We start from the raw sequence: 16,643 nt of genomic DNA on the forward strand, positions 1-16,643 counted from the left end.
TTTTTAAAGGAATTAATACTTTTATTTAGCAAGGATGCTTTAAATTGATCAAAAGTGACGGCAAAATGTTGTTATAAAATATTTATATTTCAAATAAATGCTGTTCTTTTAAACTTTCTATTAACTAAAGAATCCTGATAAGAAAAGTCAAATAAAGACAAAGTTTGGTAGACTATAACATTAATGTGTTTTGTGACAGTAGAAGCATTTTATAATGCTACAAAACATTTGTATTTCAAATAAATGCTTTTGGTAGTATTTATCCAAAAAAACTGAAAAAATAAAAACATTGTGATGTTTCCACAAAAATATTAAGCATCACAACTGTTTTTAATAATAATAATAATTTGTTACATTTATATAGCGCTTTTCTAGGCACTCAAAGCGCTTTACATAGTAAGGGGGGTATCTCCTCGTCCACCACCAATGTGCAGCATCCACCTGGATGATGCGACGGCAGCCATAGTGCGCCAGAACGCCCACCACACACCAGCTTATTGGTGGAGAGGAGACAGTGATGAAGCCAATCAGTAGATATGGGGATGGTTAGGAGACCATGATGGTCAGAGGCCAATGGGCAAATTTGGCCAGGATGCCGGGGTTACACCCCTACTCTTTTTCGAAGGACATCCTGGGATTTTTTTTATGACCACAGAGAGTCAGGACCTCGGTTTAACGTCTCATCCGCAGGACGGGTTTTTAACATTGATAATATTGTTTCTTGAGCACCAAATCAACATAGATCATGTGACACTGAAGACTAGAGTAATGGCTGCTGAAAGTTCAGATTTGCCATCACGTCAATAAACTACATTTTATAATATATTAAAATAAAAAACAATTAAAATATTTTAAAATTGTACTGTATTTTTGATCCGATATATTCAGCCTTGGTGAGCATGATCTCCAAACCTCTGAACAGTAGTGTATATTAGGGATGTAACTGTATTATCAATATCGTCATATCACGATAGCAATATAGATAGTCTCGATATTATCGTGGTCACATGACGATATGAAACGATAGGTCTTCTGGGCAAAAAATTTAGGTTTTAAAATATATTTAAACTTTTTATTCTAACATAAAAGGTCTTTAAAGTTGTGTTTTGGGCCAGTACTGGTACAGTACTGTCAAACGAACTAAAACCGAAAGCACAATATGGCTTAATCCCTTCTTCAACTTCGTTCAGGTGATCAGCTCATGATCCGTTGTTTTCTTTGCCTCAGAACGGTAATCACCGCTAATCTGCGGTGATTGGTCCAATTGGTCTCATTTTCATTTCATCATGCCTGTAATGCCTCATGAAGCAGTGTTTGTGCTGCTTTGTGTAAAGCGTTACCAGGGAAGTCACTATTTTTACCACTCCAAAAGCTGCACCTAGTGGCAAAAAATTAATTTGACCAAACTAGTGGGTGGGCAATATGCTAATGTTTCATGTTGACTCAACAAGAAATGGCTTGGGATTCATTTTAAAAACGACTTGTTCCAATGATTCAGAGTTGACTCTTTCTTTTGAGAGACAATAACTTTACACACTGTGCACTTTCAGCTTTAAAACTTTGCAGGATGTTTTCATTCACTTAGAGCTGTATTACACACTGCATGACAGGTAATTTGCAAAAATCCATAATAGGGGCACTTTAAATATCACAATAAATATCGTATTGTGGACTTCATATCCCAAATACTATACTATACTATAATATTCATTATACTACGGGGCCGTTGAATGCTTGAATCTGATTGGCTGACGAACGTTCTGAGGTGTGCAATTATTTTCAGGGAAACGCACGGCGAACGTAGTTCCAGGCAGCTTTCTTGACCGCATTACAGTTACATATCACTTCGCATCGTTGTCAGCGCTGCCCTGACGATTTTATCAGTTAGCCTAGTGTAGCAACTTAAAGGCTACACATGACATTTCTCACTAGCGAGGTAATAACAGCGCTGCATCTTAAAGCAGACTTACAGTTTAGAGACGGTGCTTCAGAACACTGTTGAGGGACACACAGAGGTAGCCTAATTCATACAAGCTCTCTCTCTCTCTCTCTCTCTCTCTCTCTCTCTCTCTCTCTCTCTCTCTCTCTCTCTGTGTCTCTGTCTCTCTCGCTCTCTTTCTAATAACTTCATTATTAACTGCATTAGTCTGCTATCAACGGCTCAAGCCTCCATTGCCAGCTTTAAAATGACGTTTTGGAACTAGCAAAAGAGTCGTTGGATGAGATGCGGAAGAAATAATCCTACTCACAATAGCGATTTAAGTAGAAAAACCGGACGAATCCCTTGAAATATATAATCTGATCGATGTCTTGAGGTGTGGCAACCGTAGTATAAGCGGAATAATTGACTCCGGACCGTTGAATTATTAGAAAAATAATGCACACCCGAGGTGTAACGGCCACTCCGCTTCGCGTCGTGGCCGCATCACCACCTCGGGTGTGCATTATTTTTCTAATAATTCAACGGCCCGTCGTCAATTATTCCTTACTTATAGTATTGTGAGATTCTGATATTAAAAGTGACGTGACTAGGGATGCAGCGATTAACCGGTTCCGTGATTAACCGTGCTTTAAAACGTCACGGTTAATTAATCGTAAAGGTTGCGCAGAACCGAGTGTTTCTGTTGCACGGAACTCAACTGTTGCAGCTTGTGCAAAATGAAAACAAAGTCACACTAGTGGTGCACCAGCTACAAATGACGAGCTTATCAGAGACACGGAGGCTACTACACGCATTAGATTAATGACAGAGGGACTAAACAGCAAAGCTTTATTTCCACCAGAGAAATGCCTGTCGATAGTGTGGGACCATTTTGGGTACACCAAGAATGACCAGGGTGTCATTTAAATATTGCCGTAAAAAAACTAATGCTAACACTGTACACTGAAGGATTTTAATGCACGACATAAAGCAGAGCCGGCCCAAGGCATAAGCGAACTAAGCGTCTGCTTAGGGCCCCGTGGCCACCAGAGGGCCCCCAAGAGTAGTCTACATTAAAAATGACCGTTTATTTTATCTTATATTCGTGATATATGTCAGTGGACAGTGGTAATTATACAAAAGTGAAATATTAAATAATTAAATATTATATGCATATCATTTGATTATTTCCATAGCGATGTGTCATGCAGGCAGAATAATGAGCATTTGATAATATGCGCGGACGCTGCCATGTGGATCTGTCAGATTAACATCACGTAAATTCACCTATTTCTCCCGAAATACATGAAAGTATGTGGTCAGTCAGCTGGGAGAAAAACAGAGTAAACGTTATGGTAAATGTGTAGCCTATTTGATAGGAATAAACCATGTCGTCCATTAATTGAAAGGATTATTATTGCCGCTTTCCATAGAAATCATCGTGTTGCCTATAACCTATAACAAACTAAATGTCTTTTTTTTTTTTTTTTTTTACTTAACTGAAGAGTATTTAAATGTCTGAAACCTAAAATAAACTGTATTTAGTTGAAAACACTGAACAGTTATGAAATATGAAAAGCACAGAGCGCGTCTTTCTTTTTATTTTTTTCGGAGCTCGTCTTTCTCTGGTTCAAAGGGTTAAAATCAATGGTGTTTTGCGGGTGGAGGGGGACAAATTCAACATGGGGGTTTTGTGCCACAAATCAGAGGTGCGTTTCTCAAAACCATTGTTAGCTAACTATGGTCCTTATTTCCACTGAACTCTATTTGTAACGACAGAACTTGCGACCATAGTTGCTTTTTGGAAATGCACCCCTGGTCAGATCAGTAAAAATTGCCATAACTTTCCTGGGTATATATTTTTGTAATAAAAATAAGCTTCTCCTCAGCCTACATTTTGCGTCTTTGCTATTATATTCCAATATCATTATGCCTCAATTAGCTAGATAAATTAAGAGTTGTTGTTTTATATAGATGCTCACTGTTGTGTTTAATATTTATTATAAAAAGTATGACTTGTAATAAAAGTACAACTTCGATTAATATTTATGTTGTTAAAATAACATTCTGTTCTGTAAATCCATTGTCTGCTGGTTTATTTAGCTACTTTTCAGCACATTAATTATGCCACTTAATACTTTAACCCCCGGTTTCTTGTTTCACAGACAAGGCTTAAAGGATTAGTTCACTTTAAAAAAAACTTTTGCTGATAATTTACTCACCCCCATGTCATCCAAGATGTCCATGTCTTTCTTTCTTCAGTCGAAAAGAAATTAAGGTTTTTGATGAAAACATTTCTCCATATAATGGACTTCAATGGGACCCAAACGGTTCAAGGTCCAAATGACAGTTTCAGTGCAGCTTCAAAGGGCTTTAAACGATACCAGACGATGAATAAGGGTCTTATCTAGCGAAACGATCGGTCATTCAAAAAATAAATAAAAAAGTTTAAGTTTTAGAAGCACAAATGCTCGCCTTGCTCTGTTCTGTGATGCGCGTTCGTGACGTCACGAACGCCTGACCACTGTTGTAAGTTTGCAACTGTTGCAACTGTTATTCAAAACCACAGAAAAGTAAAAACATGCAGGCAGACAATGGTATGATGTAAGCAACACAGCTACAACAAACAAAACTGATAATGGGTGTGTTAGATTTATAGTGTGTGAATAATCAAGCTTTGACAATAAACAGTCATATCGGCGGCACCGAGGGGCCCCCAAATAAAATTCTGCTTAGGGCCCCATAAAGGCTTGGGCCGGCCCTGACATAAAGGCAAGAACCACCTGACGCGAAGCTACGGCTCGTTAGCTCAGCATTCTGCCCGCTTCAGATCAGAAAGAGATTAAATAGTGCGGTAAGATCACATTTATTTTAATGAATTAATTATAATATTTAGCTACTTGATTTAATTATTCAAGAGAGAAGGAGAGCGAAGTGACAGTTGCCTGTGTGTATTAGCCTACCTGTGTCTGTGTCTCTCCAGTAGGCTATTTAATTTATTTAATTAATAAAAGTCACGGGCAGCGTTCTCAAGACGTTTGTGTCCTCCTGAATGAATCTCCGATCTCACAAACCAAAACAATAGACATGATTTTCTCAGGCTACATGTAAAATCATATGAATTATTATAAAGATTATTAAAATGAATACGTATGGATGACAGTGGATTACAATAATATTTAACTTTTTTCCATCATTAGTAACAGTTTCCCCTGTGGTATAAATAAAGTTAATATTAGTTGTATATTAATAATACTTCATTAAATGTATTTACTATCCCTGTTGTAGTATTATTTATAAGTAAAAACCAACAAGATTTTTTTTTTCACAATGTTTCCAAATTCTCTACCCCAGGTCCAAAAGAAATGTAAAGAATGTACAAACTGAAAACATTAAATACTTTTGTGATCTATTTCCATTTTTTATTTTCTTTTTTAATTCTAATGGGAGAGATGGACTTTTGTTTGTTGTTTGTTTATTATTATTTTGTGCTGTATTGTTGGTTACTGTGTTATTTCCGTTTCAAAAGCCAGCAATAAATAACACTTTAACATCTAAAGAGTGTTCATGTGATTTTATACATTATTAATGTTGGGAAATTAATAAATGCATAATAATCGTCATAATCGTAAAACCGTGATTATTCATCAGACAATAATCGTACCAGCAAAAGCTATAATCGTTGCATCCCTAGACGTGGCATACGGCCAAGTATGGTAACCCATACTCAGAATTTGTGCGCTACAATTAACCCATCCAAAGTGCACACACACAGCAGTGAACACACACACACCGTGAACCCACACCCAGAGCAAATCATTACATCCCTTGTGTATATACATATTACACAATTTATAGCATAAACAAGTATTTGCATAGTATATGATGACTCATAGCTCATACAGTTCTCGTATGTCTGTCATTCCAACTGACTTCCTCAGTAGGTACCTCCAATGTGTTTGGTATTGAATCCCGTGTAGGAGTGACTTTATGAACAGATCCCCGTTGAATTAAGAATCAACAATTTGGTAAGGTAGCACTAAGCATAACAAACAGGTCAGCCTGTCCTAACCTCTGTGATCAAGGACAATCTGCTCAGCCCATCATCACACATGCATTTCTCGCTTTGATGATTACAATTGTATTGGCAATATGCAGTCGATGAGGGGCGGAGATGAGGCTTATTAATTAATGAATGACCTCAATAAAGGCATATGACTGGGAGCATCATGTCATAATCCTCATCGGTGCGCTTTGTGTGTGTATGTGAGACGCTGCTATAAGGACAGGTCAATAAGTAATCACTGCATCACTTTCGCCTGTTGGAATTTCATATCAAAATTAAACCACTGTCCCACATCTTTTACAGTCTGCTCAAAGATTCCCACAGGCACTGTTATATTTTTCATGATTGATTCTTCCTGTGTGTGTGTGTGTTTGCATATCTCTATTCGCATGACAGTCTTGATGTTTCCAGTAAATACAATTGTGTTAAAAGCATTGTTTATATCTTTGTTCTCATGCTTTCTGTATACCAATTGAGTTCACAGTCTAATACACAACCACACACACTCACACTCACACACACGCACGTTATGGCTTTAGTTGATGTAATTGTAGTTGTGTGTTGTATTATGTTGTCTCAGTGTGGGAACATGGCCAGAGAGGGTCTGCGGACACTGGTGGTGGCTAAGAAATCACTGACTGAAGAGCAATACCAGGACTTTGAGGTATGATATACCAATTCACAAATGGGTTAATATGTAGTGATATAGTTTAAAATATATTATGTACCTTGACAATTTTCAATTTTTAAATATTTTGGTGTAAAGTTGTCATTTTTGTACTCCAAAAGAGGAACCATTATTTTTTAAGCAAAATGCCATTGTTCACAAATAGATCTAAATTGTTTTGTGTAATAAATACAATGCAATAAAAGATCTTTAAAATGATCTCTAGAGAAATATTTAACATTCTGTACCCAAACCGATTGCTTCCTGTATCAGTATCAACTTGTTTATTTCATAATAGACCAGTATGACCCTTGAACCCAAAAGATGATGATACTAAAAATTGACTCTGTAAAAGGTCTACTATAGATAAAATGCAATTTACTCTGTGGTTTTTAGTTTCTTTAATTTTCCATTGCTTAAATTAATTCTTGAATCTGTGAAAATAATGGAATTTTTTGTGCATTCTAAAAATAGAATGGTTCTGGATCAAATGTTGACAGAAGATGATATGTGTATCTGATTAAATTGGTTATTGTATGTTGTCGTTCCATCTTAGAATGTTGATGGAAGGAATACAATTATTGGTTAGCATGTACATTATGAGAGATAACCGGTAGCATTAAAGCACAATGTAACAGCATTAGATTATTAGGTCGCTAATTTCTTTCTAATTTCTAATTAATTAATTTCTTAAACTTATGTTACCAGTACTTTACTCATTGCAAGACTTATAATTGACTTATTCAGGAAAGAGCATGTAAAACACGTAAGCATGTCAAATTCATTTGAAGTCCCCAACACTTGAGCCAAAGTTAGCGTGTTGCAATAACGGATACATTTGGACAAGGCGGCTAGACGTCTGTCTGTATATAATAATAACCATAACAACCCCATGACTTGAGTAACAAGCTGAAGTAATCAAAATCCAAATTTGGTTTACCAGTAACAGAGGGGAGGGAGGGGTTGGGTTGCTGAATTGTACGTATGAAGAACCAGTTATAGTAGAGAAAAATTATGTAAGATCATGTCAACTTTGCCATGCACCTATTCTATATTTTTCCCAGAGAATCTCACCAACAAAAAGAGTAACTGCTGTACTCTTTATGTTGGTGGGATTCTCTGTATTTTGTATGAGGTCCTCCCACCCGTGATTAAATTACATATTCAAAGGAGTTTTCATTTTCTGTTAAGCCCAAAGATTACACTTCTTTTTTGTATGTGTATAGTCGAACATGTCCGCGAATGCAAGCGGTCGACATATGCACTCTGGCTCAAGCCACTGCCTCTTTCGCCGAAGCTAAAGAACCCTTTCAGTCAGATCTGCTGCCACTGATCTAGAGACCGTGATTTCAACTGAGGTGTTTATTTTTTATTTTTTTACTGACAGTTCACTTGTCTTTAGTCTATTACTTATACTACTAGTTTTTGCTATGGTATCGAGTAAGTACTTAAAGTATTCTATTAATAATAAGTGTTCAATAAAGAACCATTTTTTGCTCGTCCAAGAAATGACCCGGTACGTGACTCAAAATCCGTAATACGATCCCCTACTCTTTAAACTTGTTATTTGAAGGAAAAGAGGTTTTTAATCATGCTGATTTGTCTGCGGTGAAGTTCAGCTGATGTCTCTAAAATTTAAAGAATGCCTTCCCAAAAGGCTACCAGGGATTTTGAAATTTTGTGAGCCCTGGTACACATACACTACCGTGCATGTACAAAAAATGAAGTATACTTTGGGCTTTACAAAAATCGGGGTGCGTGTAAAATATGCGCATATTGTTCTGGTGATGAAATTGCATCACGTATAAAAACAAGTATACTTTGGCCTGTAATGAGCAGGTTGGTGGAACACAAAAAATCTTAGTCCCAAGTGTTAGTGTTCAAAAGGGGCAAGATGTCATCTGACTTGGCAGGGTGTCACCAGAGACATGCTAAGGAGTACAAATTTGTACTGTAAGTGTCACCAAAGAATGCTCTAGGTAAACTTAAGTCAGGTTCGTAGGGGTATTTATCCCACAGCCTGTTATCACGCATTTTTTCAAGTAAACACAAGGAAAAATATATTCACTTTAAAATATAATCACTTTTATACATATAGAACCAATATACTTATACACTACTGTTCAGAAGTTTGGGGGCTGTAAAAAATTGTAATGTTTCTGAAAGGTTTCTTATGCTCACCAATGCTGAAAAAAATTAGTAAAAACAGGATTACTGTGAAATATTAGCTGTATTCTACGTTAATCTTAAAATATAATGTATTCCTGTGATGGCAAAGCAGAATTTTCGGCAGTTATTATTTCATTATATCTTGATTTTATTCATTACATTTATGATTTGGTGCTCAAGAAATATTGAAAACAGTTGCTTAATATTTTTGTGGAAACTGTGATGCTTTGTTTGGTTAAAAAGAACCAAAAAAGAACAGTGTTTATTTGAAATAGTTAAATTATATATATATATATATATATATATATATATATATATATAAGAATGCCTTTACTGACCCTTTTGATCAATTTAATCCTTTTCATCCTTGCTGAATAAATGTATTAATTTCTTTCAAAGAAAAAATCTCGCCAACCCTAATCCTTTGAACAGTAGTGTAATTTGTAATAAACAACATTTTTTACAGCACATTTTCAAGACCATTTAATATACAGTATGAAAAAATGTGACTTGGAAACCTCTTTGAACAATTATGTTGATGTTGCAAACAAATCATAGAATCAGAGTTTGGAATTGATTAATTGAAATGGTCAGTTTGAACTTATTTATATAAGCTGCTATTCAAATTAACTTACAGCTACACCATTTTTGCTACTGAAGTAACACCAGTTTAAAATCCTCATAACTTAGCACCCATTTTATCCATTTCTGTCTGTTCAGAGTCGTTATAATCAGGCGAAGTTGAGTATCCATGATCGCACTCTGAAGGTGGCGGCAGTGGTGGAGAGTCTGGAGAGAGAGATGGAGCTTCTGTGTCTCACTGGAGTAGAAGATCAGTTGCAGGCCGATGTTCGGCCCACACTAGAGCTCCTCCGCAATGCAGGGATCAAGGTACACATGCAATATGTGGCCAAAAATATGTGAACACCCAAACACCATGCCAATATTAACTCTTGGGTTCTTCTTTATGTTTCAGATCTGGATGTTGACCGGAGACAAGCTGGAAACTGCTACATGTATCGCCAAAAGTTCCCACTTAGTTTCTAGAAATCAAGACATCCACGTTTTCAAACCGGTAGGATCAGAACCACTGGTTATCTGGATTTTTAAGTGACGTGTATTTGGTGTGAACACTTTATGGTGTTTTTGTGGCAGTTGTCCAACAGGGGCGAGGCTCATCTGGAGCTGAATGCCTTCAGGAGGAAACACGACTGTGCGCTGGTCATCTCAGGAGACTCTCTAGAGGTAAAAAAAAAACTTGACATTCCATATATTCAACAAAATCATGTATGATCAGATTTGATTTTTTCACACTGATTATGTGTGGCCCATCAGGTCTGTCTGCGCTACTACGAGCATGAATTTGTGGAGCTGGCGTGTCAGTGCCCCGCTGTGGTTTGCTGTCGCTGCTCTCCCACACAGAAAGCTCAGATCGTTCGATTGTTACAGCAACATACAGACAACAGAACATGCGCCATAGGTCAGTCCTCTCCACTTCTCTCAGTCTGTTGAGCTTTAAGTCCATCATCCAATAGCTCAGACAAAACCCACTTAAACTCAACTCTCTCCAAGCACATGAATCTTTGAGAGCGGTAAAGATGACTGTCTTCGCAGTGTCTTCTCATGTTTTCCTGCTATCATCTTTCTTATCTCTGTGCTTAGGCGATGGAGGAAATGATGTCAGCATGATCCAAGCAGCAGACTGCGGTATCGGTATTGAAGGGAAGGTGAGGTGTTTTTCATTCATGTAGATTGTATTTTCCTGTCACTTTTAATTCATTTTTAATTAATTATATTTTCCCTGCAAAAAAATAAATAAAAAATGTCAGTAACAGAATATGTAGGTCAGGGTTCCTCAGTAGGCAGCCCGCAAATGTTTGGCCCGCGCTAATTTGAAATAATGAGGCATGAAAATTAAAACGCAGCATCAGAAAGTGACATTAACTTGCATCGTGTCTACACCAGACACGAACAACAATAGAACTTATTATAATCAGATGCTGTCTACACTGGATGCATCGCAGCACGGCAAATCCCCGACAATGCTGGCTCATCTATTTATTACGTACCGACTGGACTGTTCAAAAAATTTGTCGCGTCCAGTGTAGATACTATGTGACCGCAAAAACATGGCAAGTGTGAAGTAAAGAAAAGTGGGCACAATAGATGATTCAAGTTTAAGGACGTTAAGCTCAGACAACATACAGAATTACCAAATTTTGCCACAAGTTAAATATATTAAGGTTCTGCAATATACAAATATATTGTGGAAACTTAATTTCCTGTAGAGCTGCTTTGCAACGATTTGTATCGTAAAAAGCGCTATACAAATAAACTTCACCCTGAACCTGAACTATATGGGACCCATGCTGGCAAAATGAGTGTAAATGCACACAGGCTATTTTGAGCTACAGGCAAAAAAAAAGTGAAAAATGTCTATATTTTTTTTGTCGAATTTGAGGTTTAGCCCTCGTTTAGCTATCCCAATGCTCCAAATAGTAATTAAACATCTAAAAGTATCTTTAATTATATATTTTCTGAGAGGATTACCTTTTCTCCACTCGCATCTCGTGCTGACTGTCATCTGAAGAGCGCGCGCTATCCCGATAAATACACACAGTATTTAAGTATTCCCGGAAACATAATCTGTTCTGTCTTAAGTGAACGCTTGTGGAACTGATGGGGAAAAACATCTGATGTATTGTTATTTAGTTTAGTGATATTTATCCATTCGTAGTTTTTCACAAAGAAAACATTTATTTGTTTATTTATTAACATTTCTTTTATTTATTAATAAAAAAGGTAACAGTATAATATTGTAGACTCCGCATGGCTGAGTTCATAGAAGTGCATTATGTCATCTTGCCTATTGTTCCAGGAGGGAAAGCAGGCGTCTCTGGCGGCAGATTTCTCCATAACCCAGTTCAAACACATTGGCAGACTGCTGATGGTACATGGCCGCAACAGCTACAAACGTTCAGCAGCTCTGGGCCAGTTTGTCATGCACCGTGGCATGATCATCTCCACCATGCAGGTAACATACACAGAGTGTGAAGAGCCTCATGTAATTAAAATTCAAAAAGTTTTCACCCCCGGCTCTTAATGCATGTTTTTTCCTTCTGGAGCATCAGTGGGCATTTGAACCTTCTGTAATAGTTGCATATGAGTCCCCCAGTTGTCCTCCGTGTGAAAAGATGGATCTCAAAATCATATAGTCATTGTTGGAAAAGGTTCAAATACACAAAAATGCTGGAAAACCAAAGAATTTGTGGGACCTGAAGGATTTTTCTGAAGAACAACAGACAGTTTAACCTTTAAGAACAAACAAAAACAATTTTTTGTCATTAAACAAAAAAAACAAACAAACAAAAAAAAACCCAGCTGTGGATCATTCAGGTAACAACACAGTATTAAAGGGGTCCTATTATGCTCTTTTACAAATTCTTGATTTTGTTTTGGGGGTGTACTAGAACATGCTCTCGTGCTTAGTGATTCGAAAATCGCATTATTTTTCACATAATTTACATTATTACTATACCTTTCTCCCCAGCCTGACACAAGCGGCTCGATTAGTTCCGGCTTTGATGAAGGCCCGCCTTCGGAAAAACAAAATGTGTTGTGATTGGTTAGCTGTCCCAGTGCGTTGTGATTGGCGAACAGCTTAGATGGCGTTTCAGTATTGCCCCGCCCCTTGCCAGAACAGCAAGTTCGTCAATATTGCTATATCATCAGACCTCGAGAAAATTGAACAAGAGGATCACGCAGAACCTTTGCACGCACAGATATTGCAAGACATATTAAAGTGGTAATGCTATTGTTGTTGTTTTTTTTGTCTAAATCACGTTTTAGATAGTCAATGGAGTTATTTTTAAGCTGTTGTTGACATCCTATGTACAGATAAGTGCAATGGTAATATGTATTATGTTTATTGTTCTTTAATTCTAACATGAATTGCACTGAAACTGTTATACAGTTGAATTTATTTATACCACAGTCCCACATATATATGGTGGCATATATATGCGAATTAATTCTCTGCCAGCAGGAGGCGCTGTTGGAGCGGGAGAGCTCGAGGTTTCCCCGGTAACGCTGTACACAAAACAGAGCTCCTCTCACAAACGCTGCTTTATCAGACATTATATGCAAGATGAAATGAAAATGACATCCAAAATTTTCTGAAAACAGTTGGTTTCCATCAGAAGTACAGTGATATAAAAACACCCGCACTGGGTTTCGATTTTGAAACGTGCAGCGCTCAACCAAGCGTTCTCCCCACCCGCCAACCATTAGAATTTTGTAGGCGGGATTTACAATTTGTGATGACACAAATACAGGAAAACAACTTTGTAGTCCAAACGTACGGTGCCCGGGAGGGGTCATCTTTGGTTCACTTAGTTTTGTCGTTCTTATATTGAGGGAACAACACATTTTTCTCGTGGTCACGTGTTTGTGTAAACAAACCTACGTGACCATAGCAACCCGGGATTATCAGGGATTCATTAATATATATTTTTTTTAATTAAGAAATTATTATATTAATTATTTTTATATTTATTATTACGTAATTAAATTATTATATTGACCATAGGCTACTGGACTGTAGGCAATAGCACGCGATGTAACCAGCATTTGAATTAAGTTTATCACAAATAGGTTAAATGTTACATAAAGTACATAAAATAAAATAGACCTACAAGAAAAAAATTGTATCCATCCCACAGTTTAGCTGTGTGTGTCCATTAACTGATTGTCTTTTTCCGTAATATTTGTATATTATTATTATTAGCCTATTATTATATTTTTATATTCTTTCCCCTTCATTTCGATCTCTTTACAACGTTCTGGCCAGTTTTGTAAGCCTGTAAATGCTGGACATAAAGCTTTGATTATGCTGACTGGAATTTATAGCCTATTGGAAATGCAGTTTAAAGGTTGAATTTAACATATTTCTTTTATTTTCTGTGAATTAATAATTATTAATATTATAGCCTACTGCCAATAGTGTTTAGTTGAGGAATGAATCATTCACACGCTCATTTATCATCATGCACGGGCATAAATAGCCTACAATCATAAAGTATTGGCATAATTGTCAGGCGTTTACAGTATTTGAATTGAAAGGGGAAATAATAAAAGATTATATTTATATGAAATGAATATAAAATATAGCCCTAACAAGTTAATATAACCTAATAATAATAATATACAAATATTAAATTAAATGTTCAATGTTAATAAAAATGTTTTATCCATCTCTGATAATCCCGGGTTGCTATGGTCACATAGGTTTGTTTACACATTAAACTCGTGGCCACGACATAATATCACGTTCCCACGAGTTAATATGATGCTCCCACATCTTAATATCTCGTGGCCTCGACAAAACTAAGTGAACCAAAGACAGGCCCTCCCGGGCACCGCACAAACGAGACGTTTGTTGTAGTTCTTGAAAAGGGATTTTTTTTTAAACAAAATATCTCCCTTTAGAGTGGACTTTGAGATTTGTAACTTTGTAGATCATTTTATGCCCAAACATACACACTAAACACTGACTAAAATTCAAAAAGTGAAAAAGCATAATAGGACCCCTTTAAGAATCAAGGGGATGTAAACTTTTGAACAGGGTCATTTTTATAAATTCAACAATTATTTTCTCTTGTGGACTATATGTAATCATCTTTTATCTGAAATGGCTTATTCAGGTCAGTACTAAATTAAAAAATAACATGCATTTTGTATGATCCCTCTTATTTTGGTAAAATAATTAACATTTTGTAGATTCTGAAAGGGAGATGTAAACTTTTGACCTCAACTGTATATTTCCATTTCTGTGGTGTAAAATCGGTTTTCTCTCAACACAAAGAGCAACACACTTGTGTTGCTGTTGCGCAGCCTTGATTTGAAGTGCTAACATCTTGATTTGACTTTGTGTCTTTCCTCTCAGGCTGTGTTTTCCTCTATTTTCTACTTCGCCTCTGTTCCTCTGTACCAAGGTTTCCTCATGGTGGGGTAAGTAAAGGCTGGTTCACACAAAACCTAGTGAGCTGCCTACCTACACCGTAATTTTGGACATCATAGGTGCCTTTGAACATGATGTCACATTTCCTAATATGTCTATTTGTTTCTAGTTACGCCACCATCTACACCATGTTCCCTGTCTTTTCTCTGGTGTTAGACCAGGATGTGAAGCCTGAGATGGCGCTGCTGTATCCTGAACTCTATAAAGACCACACCAAGGTAACAATATAGGAGACCTTTTAATAGTAATGATCAGAACTATCCATCAGCTCGAGTATCTACATCAGGGTTGCCCACGCTTTTTTGTTTTCAAATGAGAAACTCACCGAGATCTACCAAATAAAAAATAAATAAATAATAAAATACATATTAAAAAAGCTTGTTGGAATGTATCTTTATATGGCATTAATTAAATTTTTAATAAAAAAATAATAATCATAAAATAATGTTCAATTCTTAGTACCTCCGTAGAACTGTGCCTGCATTTACCTAAAGCAGTGATTCTCAACCTTCTTTACTCCAAGACCCCCTCCTCTCCAAATCAATACCGCAAGCCCAAACTTTACTATTCACTCAAACCTTTGTATTTGTTATTACCTTTCAATTACATGTAATTTAAAAAAATATATAATTTAATACAGAGGACCACTGATCCTCACAAAATTCTCCAACATTCTCCAGCATCCGTTATAAAACACTCACTGTATTCAACTACGTGAATATACTGAGCTCTATTCAAGCAGAAATATGATGTTATAGTGATCAGTGCGCCGAGAGCGCACATACACGGTTCGTTTGCACATCAATAATAATAACGGACAAGAGCTGTAGTTTGCGTATCATATGCTCATACAGCAGTTTTGAGCTGCCGTTCAGTCTGTATTTCACACAGCGCGATGACAAATGGCTTGAGCTGCTCCAAAACACCGAATATCACAGAATACGTAGAGAGGTGGTGCTGTTATTTATTTGTATATATTTTTGCATTATTTAACATATTAGTCTTAACATTAGTGAATATATTTTAGTTTTAAGTTATCTCACCCCCCACCCCCCCACCCCCACCCCGTTGAACCACTGACCTGAAGCATTGCTTTCGATCGACCTATTGGGCACCCCTGATCTACATGATACACTTGATATAAGTTGCAGGAATGAAGGCATGAGTTTATGTTTGCTGCATGACAGTGATGCTGACTTTGGTTTTCCCTCCACTAGGGTCGCTCCCTGTCCTTTAAGACCTTCCTGACTTGGGTTTTGATAAGTGTATATCAAGGTAAATGGATGAACAGTGACGTTTTATATTTTTGTATGACTGTAAACTGTAACTCACCTAGAACTTTTACGCTCATCTTTTTTTCGTTTTTTTTGGGCATGATCTAGCTGCACTGAATGTGAAAATGTGACTTTGTCATTGCAAAAAAACTGACATACACTGTAAAAAAAATTCCGTAAAATTTACGGTAAAAAACTGGCAGCTGTGGTTGCCAGAATTCTACCGTAAACAATACGGTAGCAACGTTTTAGGTTTTACGGTTTTAACTTAAATTTACAGTTAAATACCGTAATTTCTTTAACTGATATAATCATAATATACCAACCTATTAAAGTACTGAAATCTGTTTTGTTCCTTTGAAATACACTGATAACCACCAAATGCAGGTGATGATGAGAAAGTCACATGATGAGCCAAAGCCCATCACAAGCAACTTTTAAACAATAGCATATACAGAAGGTGCACAGTGTGATTCACACAAGCACTAAACACCATCATGGTGAGACTCATTAAACTGAAATATGCT

At 36.7% G+C, this 16,643-nt stretch overlaps 1 protein-coding gene across 1 annotated transcript in view; it reads left to right on the forward strand.

Moving 5' to 3' along the window:
• The window catches only part of LOC306847528 (putative phospholipid-transporting ATPase IIB), a 56,358-nt gene that overhangs the window by 33,961 nt on the left and 5,754 nt on the right, over window positions 1-16,643 (forward strand). Inside the window, exons 18-27 of the mRNA XM_079381497.1 lie at window positions 6,568-6,651; window positions 9,544-9,714; window positions 9,800-9,898; window positions 9,979-10,068; window positions 10,159-10,303; window positions 10,486-10,550; window positions 11,702-11,857; window positions 14,768-14,832; window positions 14,952-15,060; window positions 16,060-16,117. Of these exons, the coding sequence (XP_079237623.1) occupies window positions 6,568-6,651; window positions 9,544-9,714; window positions 9,800-9,898; window positions 9,979-10,068; window positions 10,159-10,303; window positions 10,486-10,550; window positions 11,702-11,857; window positions 14,768-14,832; window positions 14,952-15,060; window positions 16,060-16,117 (1,042 nt within the window). The remainder of the gene's footprint in view (window positions 1-6,567; window positions 6,652-9,543; window positions 9,715-9,799; window positions 9,899-9,978; window positions 10,069-10,158; window positions 10,304-10,485; window positions 10,551-11,701; window positions 11,858-14,767; window positions 14,833-14,951; window positions 15,061-16,059; window positions 16,118-16,643) is intronic.

Source organism: Barbus barbus (genome assembly GCF_936440315.1).
Source record: "Barbus barbus genome assembly, chromosome: 27".
NCBI classification, from domain to species: Eukaryota; Metazoa; Chordata; class Actinopteri; order Cypriniformes; family Cyprinidae; genus Barbus; species Barbus barbus.